The sequence below is a fragment of the Ambystoma mexicanum genome, chromosome 1p, assembly GCF_040938575.1.
Source record: "Ambystoma mexicanum isolate Mex_15411 chromosome 1p, UKY_AmexF1_1, whole genome shotgun sequence".
Taxonomy (NCBI): Eukaryota; Metazoa; Chordata; class Amphibia; order Caudata; family Ambystomatidae; genus Ambystoma; species Ambystoma mexicanum.
The window spans coordinates 411,333,066-411,351,635 of record NC_090921.1 but is presented as its reverse complement, the minus strand read 5'-3'; the positions used below and the strand labels follow the sequence as shown (position 1 = coordinate 411,351,635).

The 18,570-nt window shown below is 50.1% G+C and overlaps 1 protein-coding gene across 2 annotated transcripts in view; it reads right to left on the bottom strand.

Moving 5' to 3' along the window:
• F2RL3 (F2R like thrombin or trypsin receptor 3) overlaps positions 1-18,570 on the bottom strand; it is a 62,592-nt gene that overhangs the window by 13,663 nt on the left and 30,359 nt on the right. The window contains exon 1 of one of the 2 annotated variants that reach the window (XM_069649209.1): positions 16,673-16,805. The exons of the other annotated variant lie outside the window; for it this stretch is intronic. Within the exon in view, the coding sequence (XP_069505310.1) occupies positions 16,673-16,691 (19 nt within the window). The 5' untranslated portion in view covers positions 16,692-16,805. Of the gene's footprint in view, positions 1-16,672; positions 16,806-18,570 lie in introns of those variants that run through there. 2 annotated transcript variants of the gene reach the window in all.

The following is an 18,570-nucleotide window of genomic DNA, read 5'->3' as shown; positions in this document are numbered from 1 at the left end:
CTCATATCACAAGCAAACAACCCCCATAGATGGAAGAAGTTAAAAAAAGAGAGATAAGAATCTCTTAACATTAACGATCTTTGAACACAAACCCTTGCTTCGGGCTAGGAGCAAAACTATCAAACCCCAAGAGACTGGTACCCCACAATCCAACAAAACCTTCAGTGATTTACCTTCCACCATTTCTCGACTCATTTGGGATCATGCCCTTCTTCAGCAAACAATGCCCTTAAGCCGATTTCTATTGGAGTCAGGGGGACAATATTAATTTATTTATTTATTTTTACATTTGTAGCAGCGTGCTGAACCCTCAGGTATCTAGGCGCTAGTTACATTAGGGAAAGGGGAGTGGGTGTACAGGTAAAGGTAACCAGGGAAGTAGGAAGCGTATGTTCGGAACGTTCAGCAGTAATATAGTGTTTTGGCTCCGAGGAGCTTAGGCGAAAAAGCCAGGTTTTCAAGTTTCTCCTAAAGGACCAAAAGGAGGGTTCCATTCTCAAGGACAAGGGGAGATTGCTCCACAGCTTGGCGGCGACGACAGGGAAGCTTGAGCCTCCTGCAGATTGGCGATTGAAGCTGGGCACTTTGAGCAAGTGGCCGTGTGGGGATCTTACTAGGCAAGAGGGGTGTATTTTTCCACACGCCGAGAAAGGTAGGCAGTTGCCGTTTCGGAGAGGCACTTGTGAACAATGGAGAGGATCTTGAAGTTGATCCGCTCTCAGATTGGCAGCCATTGGGTGTCTTTTCTGGCTTCTGAGACATCAGCTTTTTTGGTAAGTCTGAGGGCAGCTCGGAGGGCATTGTTTTGGATGATTTGTAACCTTTTCAGGTTGTGTTCCAAAGTGCCAGCAATGCGAGTGTTGCAGTAGTCCATCTTGTCCCCGGTGATGGCTCTGGCAATTGTGCCATTGGCAATATTGGTCCTAGGAGGAAGATTCTCACCCTACAGGATAAATTCAAGGCATACGAGAAGCCCAACTACTGTATGTCATCCCATCTGCCGAACAACCCAAAAGAACTCCCTCAGAACCAATCAAGAGGTCTCATGACAACTAACAAACTAATTGGATCGTCATCAATGTTTGCGCCGCCACATCCCAACACAGTACAGAAATCTACAGTGCCTGTTCTCGTGAAATGTAATATCGGCTGATACAGGATATGCCCTTTGTCCCGATATGAGACCCGATGTCTCACCGAGTGACCTATGCTTGATTTCTTTTTTCTTCCCACATGCCTAGAGAGAAGCTGAGGCACTAGACAGTAACCATGCAGCCCATTTGAGGATTTTTTGCCTGTGCACAATGATAAAACAAGTAGGCTGGTGTCACTGGTAACACAGAATACAGCTAATCTCGCGGTTTGGATGGCCAAGGGGAAAAGTCGAAGGGAGGGCAAATAGTTCACGTTCTATGTTATTCGTCATGTTTCGAGCACTCTGGTCATCCAATGCCGTTTTTATTTGACTTTTTAAGATTTTATTTGTTCTTCTAAAGTGAAAACTTAATATGCAAACAGTAGAATTGGGGATCGACATGCGCTATACTCCTTAACTATAATCGTGACATAGACAATACAGTATATTGGTGAGCTTTTCACATTTAAAGGTAGTGCAAGAAAGGTAACATGTGAAAAGGGACACCCAAACCATTTCAATCAAGTTGCCAAAATAAAGAGACATTACTATTTAACCCCAAAGCCAAAAACGATGTTGGTTGGCTGCTACTTGTCTTTATATTTTTTCTATGTATTTTAATTGCTCGATGACATCACTACAGTAACACCTAAATCATATTAAGAATGGCAAACACAAAAGAGGCGCTGATGAGGGTGATAGTCGAACACAGCTCCATACGTCATGCCCACACGGCACGCGTAGGTTTTTGCTCGAGCCGAGTACATGGTGAAGTAAAATAAGGAGACTGGCAGCATATGTGATGCAGTTAAACCCATGGCTTGGCTGGCCGAGGGGAAGGGTTGAGCGAGGACTAATGTCTGCTTTTATGTTAATCGCAACATTCTGAACTCCCGAACGCTGCTGATTTTATTTGCAGTTCTGCAGCCAATGCTTGATCTGTAAACAGTAAAAATACACATGTCCTACACTTTTTGATGTTACCCACATATAGGTCCTGATTCATGGAACGTTTTCCTACGGGATTGCGGCTTTATAAACCACTTCCATGAATCAGACCCACAGTGGAATGTCTGAGGTGAACAGGTGGCAGAGAATTCTCTGCTCAGGCAGCCCCCACCACCATGGAATGTCTAAAATGAATGGGTGGCAGAGTATTCTCTGCTCAGGTAGCCCCCATGGAATGTCTGAGGTGAATGGGTGGCAGAGCATTCTCTGCTCAGCAGTTCCCCCCCATGGAATATCCGAGGTGAAGGGGTGGCAGAGTTTTCTCTGCTCGGGCAGCCAGGCAGCCACCCCATGGAATGTCTGAGGTGGATGGGTGGCAGAGCATTCTCTGCTCGGGCAGCCCCCCCGCCATGAAGTATTTGAGGTGTATTGGTGGCAGAGCATTCTCTGCTCAGGCAGCCAGGCAGCCTCCCCATGGAATGTCTGAGGTGAATGGGTGGCAGAATATTCTCTGCTCAGGCAGCCAGGCAGCCATCCCATAGACTATCTGAAGTGAAAGGGGGGCAGAACATTCCCTGCTCAGGCAGCCCCCCCGCCACATGGAAATGTCTGAAGTGGATGGGTGGCAGAGCATTCTCTTCCCGGGCAGCCAGGCAGCCACCCGATGGAATGTCTAAGGTGAACAGGTGGCAGAGCATTCGCTGCTCAGGCAGCTCCCCACCATGGAATATCTGATGTGAAGGGGTGGCAGAATATTCTCTGCTCGGGCAGCCGTGCAGCCACCCCATGGAATGTCTGAGGTGAATGGGTGGCAGCGCATTCTCTGCCCGGGCAGCCGGGCAGCCACCCCATAGAATGTCTGAGGTGAAAGGGTGACAGAGCATTCTCTGCTCAGGCAGCCCACCTAGGGACTATCCGAGGTGAAGGGGTGGTGAGTATTCTCTGCTCAGGCAGCCAGGCAGCCACCCCATGGAATGTCTGAGATGAACAGGTGGCAGAGCATTCTCTGCTCAGCAGTTCCCCCCCATGGAATATCTGAGGTGAAGGGGTGGCAGAGTTTTCTCTGCTCGGGCAGCCGGGCAGCCATCCCATAAACTATTTGAAGTGAATGGGGGGCAGAACATTCTCTGCTCTGGCCGCCCCCGGCCACACGGAAATGGATGGGTGGCAGAGCATTCTCTTCCCGGGCAGCCAGGCAGCCACCCCATGGAATGTCTGAGGTGAACAGGTGGCAGAGCATTCGCTGCTCAGGCAGCCTACCCAGGGACTATCCGAGGTGAAGGGGTGGAGAGTATTCTCGTCTCGGGCAGCCGGCAGCCACCCCATGGAATGTCTGAGGTGAACAGGTGGCAGAGTTTTCTCTGCTCAGCAGTTCCCCCCCATGGAATATCCGAGGTGAAGGGGTGGCAGAGTTTTCTCTGCTCGGGCAGCCGGGCAGCCACCCCATGGAATGTCTGAGGTGAATGGGTGGCAGAGCATTCTCTGCTCAGGCAGCACCCCCGCCATGAAGTATTTGAGGTGTACTGGTGGCTGAGCATTCTCTGCTCAGGCAGCCAGGCAGCCTTCCCATGGAATGTCTGAGGTGAATGGATGGCAGAGCATTCTCTGCTCGGGCAGCCACCCCATGGAATGTCTGAGGTGAAGGGGTGGCAGAGTATTCTCTGTTCAGGCAGCCAGGCAGCCATCCCATAGACTATTTGAAGTGAATGGGGGGCAGAACATTCTCTGCTCAGGCAGCCCCACCCCAAATGGAAATGTCTGAGGTGGATGGGTGGCAGAGCATTTTCTTCCCGGGCAGCCAGGTAGCCTTCCCATGGAATGTCTGAGGTGAATGGATGGCAGAGCATTCTCTGCTCGGGCAGCCACCCCATGGAATGTCTGAGGTGAAGGGGTGGCAGAGTATTCTCTGCTCAGGCAGCCAGGCAGCCATCCCATAGACTATTTGAAGTGAATGGGGGGCAGAACATTCTCTGCTCAGCAGTTCCCCCCCCATGGAATGTCTGGGGTGGATGGGTGGCAGAGCATTCTCTTCCCGGGCAGCCAGGCAGCCACCCCATGGAATGTCTGAGCTGAATGGGTGGCAGCACATTCTCTGCTCAGGCAGCTCCCCCCATGGAATATCCGAGGTGAAGGGGTGGCAGAGTATTCTCTGCTCGGGCAGCCACCCCATAGAATGTCTGAGGTGAAAGGGTGGCAGAGCATTTTCTGCTCAGACAGCCCCCCCATGGAATGTCTGACGTGGATGGGTGGCAGCGCATTCCCTGCCCGGGCAGCCAGGCAGCCACCCCATGGAATGTCTGAGGTGAAGGGGTGGAGAGTATTCTCGTCTCGGCAGCCAGGCAGCCACCCCATGGAATGTCTGAGGTGAATGGGTGGCAGAGCATTCTCTGCTCGGGCAGCCAGGCAGCCACCCCATGGAATGTCTGAGGTGAAAGGGTGGCAGAGCATTCTCTGCTCAGGCAGCCCACCCATGGACTAACCGAGGTGAAGGGGCGGAGAGTGTTCTCGTCTCGGGCAGCCAGGCAGCCACCCCATGGAATGTCTGAGGTGAATGGGTGGCAGAATATTCTCTGATCAGGCTGCCAGGCAGCCATCCCATAGACTATCTGAAGTGAAAGGGGGGGCAGAACATTCCCTGCTCAGGCAGCCCCCCCGCCACATGGAAATGTCTGAAGTGGATGGGTGGCAGAGCATTCTCTTCCCGGTCAGCCAGGCAGCCACCCCATGGAATGTCTGAGGTGAACAGGTGGCAGAGCATTCTCTGCTCAGCCGTTCCCCCCATGGAATATCCGAGGTGAAGGGGTGGCAGAGTTTTCTCTGCTCGGGCAGCAGGGCAGCCACCCCATGGAATGTCTGAGGTGAATGGGTGGCAGAGCATTCTCTGCTCAGGCAGCCCCCCCCGCCATGAAGTATTTGAGGTGTATTGGTGGCTGAGCATTCTATGCTCAGGCAGCCAGGCAGCCTCCCCATGGAATGTCTGAGGTGAATGGGTGGCAGAATATTCTCTGCTCAGGCAGCCAGGCAGCCATCCCATAGACTATTTGAAGTGAATGGGGGGCAGAACATTCTCTGCTCAGGCAGCCCCCCGCCACATGGAAATGTCTGAGGTGGATGGGTGGCAGAGCATTCTCTTCCCGGGCAGCCAGGCAGCCTCCCCATGGAATGACTGAGGTGAATGGGTGGCAGAATATTCTCTGCTCAGGCAGCCAGGCAGCCATCCCATAGACTATTTGAAGTGAATGGGGGCAGAACATTCTCTGCTCAGGCAGCCCCCCGCCACCTGGAAATGTCTGAGGTGAACAGGTGGCAGAGCATTCTCTGCTCAGCAGTTCCCCCCCATTGAATATCCTTGGTAAAGGGGCAGAGAGTATTCTCGTCTCGGGCAGCCAGGCAGCCACCCCATGGAATGTCTGAGGTGAACTGGTGGCAGTGTAGCCAGGCAGCCACTCCATGGAATGTCCTGTCTTTTGCACTGGGCGCCAGACTGGACCATTTAGTTTTCTACAGACAGCTAAAAGCATTCTTGTTTTGATACATTCCCACTTGCCTTGTTGGTTGGTTCCTGTGTTAGTGCCATAAAGCCTTGGTTGGGTACACAGGCTTCAGCAAAGCGTTTCACGTAACATAAAAATAGAAAAAGGCACACATTAAAACTTAGTTATGGAAACAAAGAATATTCATTAAAAAATAGAAGTGTCTGGATAACAATGGACTGCCTGTATTTTCTTAGTTTGGTTGGTGCTTTTTGGAATTGCTTGGTGCCAGCATACAGCATGTTAGCATGTTTAAGAGTGTTGATTTCTCTTTGGAACATGTTGTAATGGTAGCTGTTGCTAACCCATGTCCTGCTCGGGCATACTGGCGTCCTCCCTTATTAGCCTGTTTGCAATTCTTTCAACTCCCGCCGTCTCTTCTGTTAATTGTGGTTTATAGTGCGGAACATGCCTCGTTTTGCATCTCTTGTGATTGCTTCCGGGGCCTGTGACCCGCACAGAAGCTTCCTGCCTGTTTCCAGTTTTCTTTTGAACTATTTGAAGGTTGTGATCGTGCCGTTTCAGCGTTTGGCCCTGGAACATACAAGAGCAATTACAGACCAGGGTTCTGCTTCCAAATATGGTCCTCTTAAACGCTCATGCATTATCTGACCTTAATTAGAGTAATAAATGCAGTGTTCATTCTAAAGCTAATGTGTCTTCATTGGCCAAACGGCTGGGATGTTTGGCGACTTTCCAGATGCAACCTTTACACTGGAACAAACAGGGGCTCATTTTCCATCAGCCGTAAGGTAAATGCATGGCGTAAAAGCCTTGAGTAAGTGTTGAGGGTTCGTCCATGCCCCCATGCGGTCCCGTAGCCCCCAACTAGCAAGGACGACACCTCACACACGTCCTTACTGTTCGGGCTTCCCGGTCGCTCTGCGCGGCCGGGAAACGCCCCGTTTATTTATGTTGCACGCGGCGACGTGCAATGTCACGCCGCCGCGTGCGTGCCCGTCATCGGGCAGCGCCACACTCCTCCTTTTACCAGGAGAACAAACAACACACACTACAACTATGCACTGCACACGATACAACCTAACAATAACATTTTAGCATTCCCCGTTGTCGGAAGCACCCCTTTATTGCCAGCCACCCGGGTCCCCTTACTTTAACAGTGATTACCACTACAGTATTCGGCCAAATGTCCAAGTACGTAATCGGTGAGGCGAGCAGGTTTCCCTCGCCCAGCCCTCTGGGGGTACCTCCTGCTCACCTCCGGCACGGGTGATCTGTCCACAGGTGTTGGTCTGGCCAGAGACACAGGCAGGCCCGGTGTTTCATCAGTGTCCTCTGGGAGCTCCCCGGGGTCGGGCTCAGGAGGCGGGTCGGTTCTTGGATCCCGTAGCTTCTTGAAAAAGCTGACATTTCGAGTGACCGCAGACCGGCCGTCCGATGCAGTTATCATGGAACCTTTTACCGCCACAACGTCCAGAGGTTCTGGCTCATAGGGCAGAGAGAGCTTTCCATGTGGATGTCTGTTGCGAATGAGGACCTCGTCCCCTGGTTCCAGTCATTGTGGGCGAAGCCCTCTCCGAGCATTCTCCTGCTCGATCCGTGTTTTTCGGTCAGCCTCGACCTGCTGATCGTTGATCACGCCCGGTTCCTTCTCCCCCACTTCGGGTAGCAACCCACGCGGGCAACACCTAAACAGGGCCTCCGCCGGGGCCACTCCAGTGGATGCGTGGGGCGTGGTGCGATAGACCCTCAGAAATTGGTGCAACGCTCTCTGCAATGGCTGTCCCTGTCCCTGGGCAATTCTAAAGGTCTTGTTGAGGGTCCTCATGAGCCGTTCCGCTTCACCATTGGCCCTTGGCCACAGGGGAGAGATCTTCTCTTTCTGTGCACCACCCCATAGCTCACCAACAGCTCCGAAAAGCGTTCGCTCTGGAATGGTGCCCCATTGTCGGAGCACAACGTCTGAGGGAATCCATGGGCCGCAAATATTTTCTCCACGGCAACCATAACGTGCTCGAACGCTACTGAATCCACAAATTCCACCTCTGGATATCTTGAGTACTCGTCAACTATTACCAAGAAGTGGGTGCCCATCGTGGTGGAACCGAAGTCCGCATGGACGACCTCCCATGGTCGCGTCCCGCGAGGCATCGCCTCTATCTCCGGCTCCCGCTGCAGTGGAGAAGCCGCCTGACACCACACACAGGCCGCCACGAAATCATCCACCTTGCGCTCGAGTTCTGGAAACTACACCTTCAGCCTTAGGAGGGCCTTGCTTTTAGCGGCACCCTGGTGACCACGATGTGCCAGCGCAATCACGTCGCCCACCTTCGACTGGGGCACCACAATCCGATCACCCCTGAGCAGGAGTCCGGACGTTGAAAATGATAGTTCTTCCCGGACTTTCCATAGCTGCTCCAGCACAGTCCTGGCCGCCTGGGTGCGCCCTGCCAGGGCCTCCAGCATTGACTTCCAAGAGCCCTGCTGCATGGACTGCTTCAGAATGTTAAAACACTCATCCTCAGCTGCCGCCACCTCAAGCACTTGGAGAGGCATGGCATTCGGTGTCGTCGCCGCCTCCACTACCACCCGGACATGTTCTTTGGCCTCCTCTGTGCACGTGTCTGGGTCTCCTCCGCCGCGTGCCCCCGGGTGTCTGGAGAGGTAATCGGCCGCGTTATTCGCCCCAGGCCGATAGACCAGAGTGACCCCATACTCCAGCAGGGCGAGCATCCATCTTTCAATCCGCGCGGGTGGCTTGGGTGATGACCCCGCCAGGATAGGCAGCAACGGTTTGTGGTCCGTCACGACCGTCACCGGGCGTCCAAGGACATAGAGTCGGAAGTGCCGGCATCCCCAGAGCACCGCCAGTGCCTCCCGCTCAATTTGCGAGTATCGTTGTTCCGCCTCCGACAGGGCCTTGCTGGCGTAGGCCACTGGGCGGAAACCCCCATCCGGGTCTACCTGGGTCAGGACGGCGCCCAGTCCGAACGGGCTGGCGTCAACGATAATCTCCGATGGTAACATGGGATCGAAGAAGGACATGGTGTTCTCAGCTGCCAGGGCACCTTTGATGTCGTCAAATGCAGCCTGCTCCAGTGGGCCCCAGTTCCAGATCGTGTCCTTTCTCGTAAGTGCCCTGAGCGGTTCCGACCTGGAGGCAAGATTTTTGATAAACCGTCCACAGTATGTAACCATGCCCAGGAAGCTCCGTACCTCAGACACAGACTCCCGAGGCTGCGCCTTCTTTATGTCCTGCACCTTCTTGGGATCAGGAGACACTCCCCCCTCCTTGAACACAAAACCAAAGAATTCTATGGATTGTCGGAGGAATTCACACTTCTCCTTGTGCAGGGTGAGGCCCAAGGACTGCAGTCCCTCAAATGTCTTTGCCAGACGCCGCAGATGATCGACCTCTGTTCTCGCGAACACCAAAATGTCGTCGCTTATATTCAGAACTCCCTCCAAGTCCGCTAGGGCACCCCGGATTATATTCTGGAACACCTCGGCCACCGAGGAGACACCAAAGCTAAGCCTCTTGTAACGGTAGAGCCCCCGATGTGTGGTGAAGGTGGTGATATATCTCGACTCGGGGTGGAGGACAACCTGGTGATACCCAGCCCTGAGGTCCAGTTTCGAGAAGAAGCGAGCACCTTGTACCTCTGGAATGATGTCATCTATCGTCGGGGTGAGGTGTCTTTCTCTCCTGATGGCCTTGTTTGGGAGCCTCATGTCGATGCAGATCCTGACAGCATCGGGCTGCTTGGGTTTTCGTGCCACTACTATGGGGGACACCCATGGGGTGGGGCCCTCCACCTTCTCTATTATGTCCAGATCCACCAGGCTATCCAGCTCTTTATCCACCTGTTCTCAAAGGTGGAACGGCACCCTCCGATGCTTCAGGGCAATGGGCTGCACCGAATCGTCATTGTGTAGTCTCACAGGTTCCCCAACCATCTGTCCGATCCCCTTGAACAGTGCTGCGTATTTCTCCAATAAGTCATTTATGTCCTCCAAGTAGACAGAATACGCAAAAGTGACAATACCAAGGGCCTCCGCTGCAGGACAGCTCAGCAACGTGTTGGTGCTCACAGGTGTCACATAGAACCGTGCCTTAATTTGTGAGCCATCATGCTCCACCCTGGCCACAAACGCACCGTCCAAGGGAATCGGGTTACGACCACCAAAAGCAAAGATGCGGGCCCTTGGCGCAGCCAACTTGGGGGGTTGGTCCATCACATCATAATGTCCCCGTGCCATTACATTGACGGATGCCCCAGTGTCCACGAGGACCGGAACGGGAGATTGATTCACCTCGATCACACACCTGGGCTGTCTCCTGTTCTTACTCTTCAGGACCCCCACACTCGAGACAAAGAACACATTTTCTTCCTCGTCCTCCTCCACTTCCTCCACCTGGGCGTCCTCCTCGCTCTGATCCACCTGAGCGACGTTGGGCGGCCGACCCTGCCGGGTAAAGCTTGCCCGCCCTGGGCCTCTCAGTACCAGCACAGGCGTGGCCGCCTTGCATACCCTGGAGAAATGGTCCGGCAAGCCACACCGCCCACACGTCTTTCCTGCTGCCGGGCACTCTGCTGGGTGGGGCAGGTCGTATCCACACTTTATGCAAATTTCCCCTGCCCTTCCGGCCCTCTCTCGGGGAACACCTCCAGGCCTTCTGACACCCCTGCCGCCGCGCCACATTGCACATAACTCCTCAGTCTTGATGGAGCGCAACCCTGGTTCCATTTTGGTTGCTCACGCCTCTGACACCTCATGGCACCTCCCCAATTCAAGGATGCGCTGAAGCGTGATGCATGGTTCTTGTAGCACCTGGCGCCTGAGCTTTCCTGATGATAACGCCTGGATAAGCATTGTCCTAATCATGTCCTCTGCATCTCCCCAGGCGCAGGCTAAGGAGAGACGCCTCAGGCGTCCATAGAAGGAGTCCAGAGATTCATCGTCCTTCTGCTTGGCCGATAGCATCAGAAAACGCTCATAGTCCGCGTTGGCAAGGGGCAAAAAGTAAGCCTGCAGGGCAGTCTTCGCTTGACCATATGATCCATCCCCAGGCGGCAGTGATTCAAAAATCTCTTGCACAGACGGTCCTGCCGAATACAGCATGGTTGCCAGCCTGGTGTCATCATCCACCACCTGGGCCGCTCGAAAGTACATGTCCAGACGGTCCACCCACCTTCTCCACCTGGGCCCTAGGCTAGATGGTGGGCCCGACACATCAAACTCGGGGATGGGCTGCAGAGCTGCCTGGGTACGCACCTGGGCCATGACTGGAAGGATTTGTGGAGCAACGGGCCCCGCCGCTGGCTGTACAGGAGGTGGAAGACCCTGAGGAGCCGCCTGAACAAGTGGAGGTTGCTGCACCGGCTGCCCCTGAGGTAGCGCACGTGGCGGGGGAGGAGGAGGCCGCTGAATTGCCGCTGCGACACCTTGGTCCTCAGTGTCACTCATGAGTCTGAGCGCACAGGCACCCCAGCATGGAACACCGGGGCCGCAACTCAAACTCCACAGTCACTGCAACACCTTGTGATGATGAAGAGGGTGAAATCAGCGTGGCCACCAACCTGTTGATGAAGATGCACCATCTTGATGATGAAGAGGATGAAACAGAGTGTATCCATCAGCCTGATGATGAAAGAGATGAGGATGAACTGTCCAGCCTTCAAATGTTCCAAAAATTACAAGCAGAAAAATGTGTGGGTCATGTAGATCCTAAGCCCAAAGCCTTCTTCCTTGCTTCCACTTGACGTAGTAAACCCAAAGAAAAGCCAAAATTGAAAATAGGCATATATTCCTGCAGGTATGCCTTCCTGCTGTCAGGAGTTCCAAAAATTAAGCTTGGGGCTGCTTCCAAGCCGAAACCGGAGCCTCGTGAAGTCCCACAGCTTGTTTGCCCAAATGGCCGCCAGCCGCGTGGGTAACGCACTACCCGCGGCAAAGAAACGAAGTGTTGCATCCACCTCGTTTCGGTGAAAAATTATCTTAATAGTCACCGCCGGGTCCGGGCATCGTTTCCCCCACTCGTCGCCACTGTTGACGGTTCGTCCATGCCCCCATGCGGTCCCGTAGCCCCCAACTAGCAAGGGCGACACCTCACACACGTCCTTACTGTTCGGGCTTCCCGGTCGCTCTGCGCGGCCGGGAAACGTCCCGTTTATTTATGTTGCACGCAGCGACATGCAACGTCACGCCGCCGCGTGCGTGCCCGTCATCGGGCAGCACCACAGTAAGGCTTTTGCGCGATGCTTTAACGTCGCAGCTCATTTTCCTTCATTTGTATGGCAGAGAGGAGGAGCTGAATGCAACTTGCGTTTCCGCCGTTCCCTTCCTCTCCACCATACAAATGCTGGAGCATTTGCGCCGTAATGCATTTTCAAGCCGGCATAAATGCTGAGGATCCCTGTGGGGTGTGCTGGCTTTCAGCGTCAGCAAAAAGCAGGCGGATTCCATAAGGATCCATTTTAAACGCTGCCCGCCATGCGTGCATGGCCGGGGCGTTCACTTCATTTGCATAGTTTGTGCAAAAGTAAGGGCGAAAAGTGGCGTACATGCTTGTACGCTACCTTTTACTCTCACCTTTAGAACGCTGCAGTGCAATAATGAAAATTCGATGAAAATTCGATGGCAGGGACCCCGCCTTCATGTATGTCTACAAGGAACAGGACCCCACTCCCGAATTACGGGCTGATGGAAAAGCAGCCCCATACACTCTTGAGCAACAGGATGTTTGGGTTTGGCTCGCTTTATGGGCCAAGTCCACTATGTTGAATGCCAGCAGTGAGAAACTATTTTTTACATTTGATAATGGACAGCATGTGGTGCTCTTCCTGCTGAGCTTCAGAATTGTGGTTGATGCAGGTAGAAACCTCGTGTTGACTAAATCTTGGTCCTTGTCCTTTCACTCCTAGTGTATCCAGTCGTCTGTTTCAGTCTGGCCCCAAAGAAATCAAACTTTTGGGATCCTCCAAGGCTCTGCACTGCCTTCCCTGTCCACCTTTTCAATGTGTATCTGAGGCTTTCAAGTATTGGCTTTTGATTGTAACATAATGCAAAATAACATAAAATAGCATATAGGCTATGCTCTTATAAATAGTTGGATGAGATCTTGATGCAAATGAAATTAATCTTGGTGGTGGGAAATGGTGGAGAAAGAGCAAAATGGAGGAAGGTGAACTTAGGAATTATTTGATTAGCAACCAGGCTTATGTGGAGGAATGTTGTTTGGCACTAATCGTGATAGCTACATTTAGTTAACACAAGGCAAGACAAACACCAACCTCCATTTTCACATGACGTGCACCCTTATATGGGTACCACCTGTCAGGTTGCACAGTATGAAAAGTGGTTATAAAAAGAAAAGATGATGTGTTCTAACGTGGCTAGACTGGCATATTGGGGCAACCAGTCTAGCCATCTCTTACTGTGGCCTGGCCTTTTTCTGGTAGGTATCTATGATAACGCAAGCATGATAAGGGTTGTTACATGGCTAGATGAGCATTTTGGAGCAACAGCCTGGCTATTTCTTACTGTGGCATGACATTTTTTACTAGGCATTCATGATAAACCACGCATGGTATTTGTCGTTACACAGCTAAACTGGTAATTTATATTGTGACATGGTATTCTGAGTATTTATGATAAAGTAAGCATAATAAGTGTTATTACGTGGCTAAATTAGCTATTTAAAACTGTGGATATTTTTTGTTTTACTGGGTCTCAAGGTTAAAGCTAACACGATAAGTGTTATTACGTGTCTAGACTTGCCTACATTGTGCAGCCAGTTTGGACATGTTTTCTTATTGTGGCATGGCATTTTCAAAGGTAAAGCCAACAGAATGTGCGCTTATGTGGGGACACTGCCATATATTGGCAGAGACTACGTGGACATGTTTTCTTATGGTATCATTACTGGCATCATGCCAAAGCATATGTTCTATCTAACCTAGGGCACACCTGTTCTTATTGGAGAATTTAGTTATCAGGTAGGTAATGGGGTGCGGGGCAGAAAACCAACCCTGACACTGGGTTGTACTAACAAATGTAAAAACAACTGATGTCCACAAACTTGTGGCACTCTCCCGTCCCCTGCACACCCAATCGGTATTGTATAGACAATCAACTTTGTAGTTAATTCATATATTCATTGAATTAGATTAAATAATAACTTTCATAACTCCAATTCATAATAAAACAGATCAAATATTTACTTCATCATATGGTTTCTGGACCATTAGTTTGTGTTAGATCATATTTGATTTTCAATCAGGTCAAACTGTTGACATATAGTCATATTTTCACTTTTTAACAAAAGAAAACTTCTTATCTTTACGTAGCAGGTAGACAATTTCATACATTGAATTTGCGACAGTCTCACATATGGCTAGATCAAACAAGTCAATACTCTGTGTTGTGTTCAATTCTTGTATGCTTCTCTACGCGTTTCGGGGTGTGTGATCCCTTCTTCAGGAGTTGTCTACCCAATTCTTTATTTTCTTGTCAAATCTATAATGAGTAACTAATAACCATAATTTAGTCATTCTTATGTAGATAAACCAATTATTCCTCTACACTTGGTAGTCTGTCATGATACTATATTTTCTAATCACCTGGATATCTCTCTCGTGGGAATTAATTCCAAGATGTTCCGCCTACTATCTGATTCTTGTGTGATGACATATAATTCTCCCTAAAAAAATCAAAAATATATATGTAAAACCTAACTACCCTTTGCAAAAGACAATAGTTACAATGTCCGTGATCAGTGTTCACAGCTAGTATCCATAACAGGTACTCATAACTGGCAAGAGGCCTTTGCCCTAATGACCTGTTTTGAGATATGTCGTCCCTTAGATGGAGTAGGGTGGTCATTAATTTGCAAAGTCCCCAATGTGTGGAAGCCCTCTAAGCGGGCCTCCTTGCTTTAGTGCTGCCCCTGTAATTATGGATTTTCATAATCAATGTAGAGCTACTCTCTATCTCACGTCTGTTGTTCTTATTATAATGTTGTCATCCAATCAGTAGATGAATAGTGATCTTACCCACAGGTAACTGTCAGGATTGGCAGACAGGATAGTGTGGATCCTGTTGAGTTTCTTTGATTGTAATCTTCACAATTCAAATCCTTCTGTGGATTTAAATGAGAAGCTGTATATGACTACCCCCACTGATAACACCTATGGGTCACAGCTATTCTAGAGTAATCTGGTATGGGGGACTTAAGGTCCCCTTTTCTCTGGATCTTACCTCTTACGTGTCAGCTCATTCCCTATCCGAGTCCCGGGTGGGCAAAGCTTTCATGAGATGTTTTTATATGGGAATAATGTCATATATTGGTGCAGCCAGCTTGGAAATGTATGGGCACAGCCGGCTTGAACATTTTTACTATACTGACATATATTGTGGGAAAGGCATAATGAAAATGCATTGGGAAATGTTCACTGTTGGTGACCTGCATCTACTGCATTTTTGGATTGGAGTTACTCTACAAGACCAATTGCAAACAGTTTTGCTTTTTACTCAATTTCCGTCACAGAATGTGTGCTGTATAATGAAAGCACTGTTTTAAACCATTACTCAAAAACGTTTCTTGCTGGTACAACCCTCAACCGCCCGAACCTCCCTTGGTTGGTAAATCCTCCCTTGCTACGCTCAGTGGCTCGGGCGTTTGGTGGCAAATATTTACACCCTTACAATGAAAATGTTCACCATCCGCCACTTCCAACAAATAAGGTCAGAAAACTTGGCATCCTCTGGCACCCTGAAAGGACACTAACCAAACAAGTTAATGAAACTGTCAGATCTTAGCTTTTCTGTCTCCAGATGCTGGGCCATGTTCTTCTGTATCTGCCGCACACTGACCATGCTGCTGAGGTAGGTGCATTGATCAGTTCATGGTTAGGTTACGCTAATGCACTTTATGCTGGACTACCAACTACTTGATACACCGCCTTCAAACCACTCAGAACGTGGCTGTGCAGCTCATCGTCAAGCCTCTTTGGTTCTCTTTAGCCTCAGTGGCCAGGTGCTCCATGAACTGGCTGCCGACATGCCATTGAGTTGCAGTGGCTTGTTGCGAATAATAGCTCTAATGGCTCTAGCTAAAATTGAACCGAAGACAGCTACGCAAGCATTTCCCATTCACTCGTATATCATCAGATCCCAAAGAAAACCGAAAGGGGGTGTCACAGGAAGCAAAGAATGCCCCGCCCAAAGTGGTGTGATGCTGGAAGATATGGAAGGCCAGCTATGCGTGAGGTTGCCTTGTCAGATTCCAGTGCCAAAAATGATCAGAGCGGTTGTCTGGAAAAAATACCACAGTCAAGTAATGCACGAAACCAGTGGTCGAAGTGAGCCGAAATGGTTGGGAGTGGTTTTCCTCAACTTTTATTTTTCACTGTTAACAGCTCCAATACTTTCTGGGACCATTTTCACCATTAGTCAAAGCACACATCTCCACTTTACCTCAGAATATAAGTTGCAGCTAAAGTGACATCTGTTTCAACTCAATTGGCTGTCATCCAGCATGAGGGCACCCCTTGAAAAATGTGTTGCAGGTCGCCCCTACCTTCCTATTCTGTCCGCCGCCAGTGTCACACCTCCACTACTTTTTTTTGGGGGGTACACTTATACCACTGTATGAAACTGTGTGCCAGGCTGAGAAAGGGACTGGATATTCCATACCTGGGGCGGCTAACACCTCAGCTTCGCCCGTATAGCAACACAGATAGGTTGGTCGTTCGATGGGTAAGTGAAAGAATTCTATGAATTCCCCCCATATCCTGCTCTGAAGCAATCAAAGCAATCTCAGCAATCCTGGTGGGACTGTAAACAGTTAACCAGTGGCCCACCTGTAAAGGCTGACTGCTCAAGTGAAGACAGAAAAAAGAAACAGAAGAAACACAGAATAATAATAATAATTTGGCACTTATATAGCGCTACGATCCCGCAGGTATCTGAGCGCTGCTTATTATTACCCACGGTGTGTGGTGCTCATTTATGAAAGGCTGAGTTTGGCCTCGCCGGGATTCGAACCTGCGTTAGCAGACTCTGCACAGATGTCAAAGAGCGCTCTACTCACTGTGCCACTTGATCGGCATGCCTAAGCTGCCCTTTGTTGGTGCGGCCGGTGTTCTGGACCGGTCTGGATCCAATGAACTTGCTCTGGCTTGAGCAAAAGACACACTTGCCTGTCATCCATTCGGGGGAGAACACTACCGCATGGAAAGAAGAAAGAAAAAGGTAAAATAGAAGAAAGACTACACTTTATTACTCTTAAACTTTGTAGACGGCCTGTGCACGCTGGGGATGATAGATTCAAATGAAATTGGACAGGATAAGTGCGTTTGCACTTTGCGGTGCAAGCTGACATGTTAATGTTTCTGTACATTTATAAATCGCTCAAACATTAAGGCATGCGAGCGCTATTGATAAAAACAGCTGAAATAAACGCGACAAGATTAGCCTGACAAGTGAAGAGAGAAAAGATACGTTTTTAAAGCTTTCCAAAATGAATTTATTGTCTTTATTTATGTGACTGTTATTCTATGTACTGCACTGCTCCCTCCCCTTTCCCCCTGCACTTTTCCCTTTGCCCCCCTCCCCTGCACTTGCGTGATCTCAATGCCACGTGGCCTAGTAGGATCGCTGTCTCTGTCTTCATTCTGTTCCCCCTCCCTTGCCTCATTGCGCCTTGAAACACTTGTTAAATAGGCGCGTTATAAATGCTATATCATATCATATCAAATCATACTCAAATTAGATCCAACCCTAAGAGGAGAGGCTGGAACAGAGCACAGACAATGTGTGCGACCACTGGCAAAATGACATGTAAATCGGTGAAGAGAGAGAGTCATGCCTGTTCAAGCAGTGGCATGACATTGCAGAGACTGGTTAGGCTAAATGGCAGGTCTAGGACCTGTGAAAGCTTCAGTGAAATGGTGGGAATGGATTATTCGTCACCCAATTCTCACATTTGTGTTCATGATTTTGCCATCAGACAAGCACCCTCGCCAATAACGATGACACTCAGGTCCGGTCTTAGACCAGTTTGCACCCCAGGCGGGAAGCATTGTTGGTGCCCCCCCAAAATGTTGGGAGAGGTGTTAACTTCAGAGACGATATGGGGGGGGCTTACTTTTGTGGGGGAATCTAACTTCTTTACACATTGTCAAATATTCTAGTGCAGCTTCAATGTTACAATCAGTTAACTCTCTCCTTCACGTCTGAAACCACACACTTAAGCACTGCTGTGAGAATGGACGGTCTCCTGCCCCTACCCTTCCAATCCCTCACCTGACATGCAAGTACAAACACCCATTCGATTTCAATTGCCTAAAAATGTATGCATACAAATGCGTGTGCTAACAATAAACATTTTTACATTAGTAATTGCCGGGCATTTGTTAACTGTGCAGCCACCAGCACCGTTTATTGTCTGTGTCTTGTTGTGTCTACAGCTGTGTTCTTACTAAACATGATGAACGGAAGAGGGGTGATTTCTGGAGTCTGAAATATCTTAGTAACATAAGGAGAGGGGGTCATTGGGTTTTGTGTGTTTTGCTTAAGGTTCCAGGTGTCAGATCTGTATCACTGAAGGTGATCAGGGGTATTTGCTTGGGCTTTGCTTAATTCACTCGAGGTGGGCAGTTGGGGTGGGCAGTCTAACTGGTACCTGTCCCCTCCCCATGCCCTCCTTATCCCCACCCTCTAAGTTGTCTGATCTGGTGCTTCTCCAGTGCCTGTATGCGCCTCGGTGTGTGACCAGGTGCAACACAATGATGGGTGAAGCTTTGTGTCTATGTGTGCCCTGTGCAGTCTCTTAGCAAACACCAGCAACATGGGGAAGCCTGGCCTGGGCCACCTTTGTGACAGATTGCAGAGTGCTCAGGAAGCAAGCCAAAAAATATATAAGCACATGTGGGTGCTGGATCACTTCTCTGCAGGGCCGTTTTAGCCTACAAACATTCACTAATATTC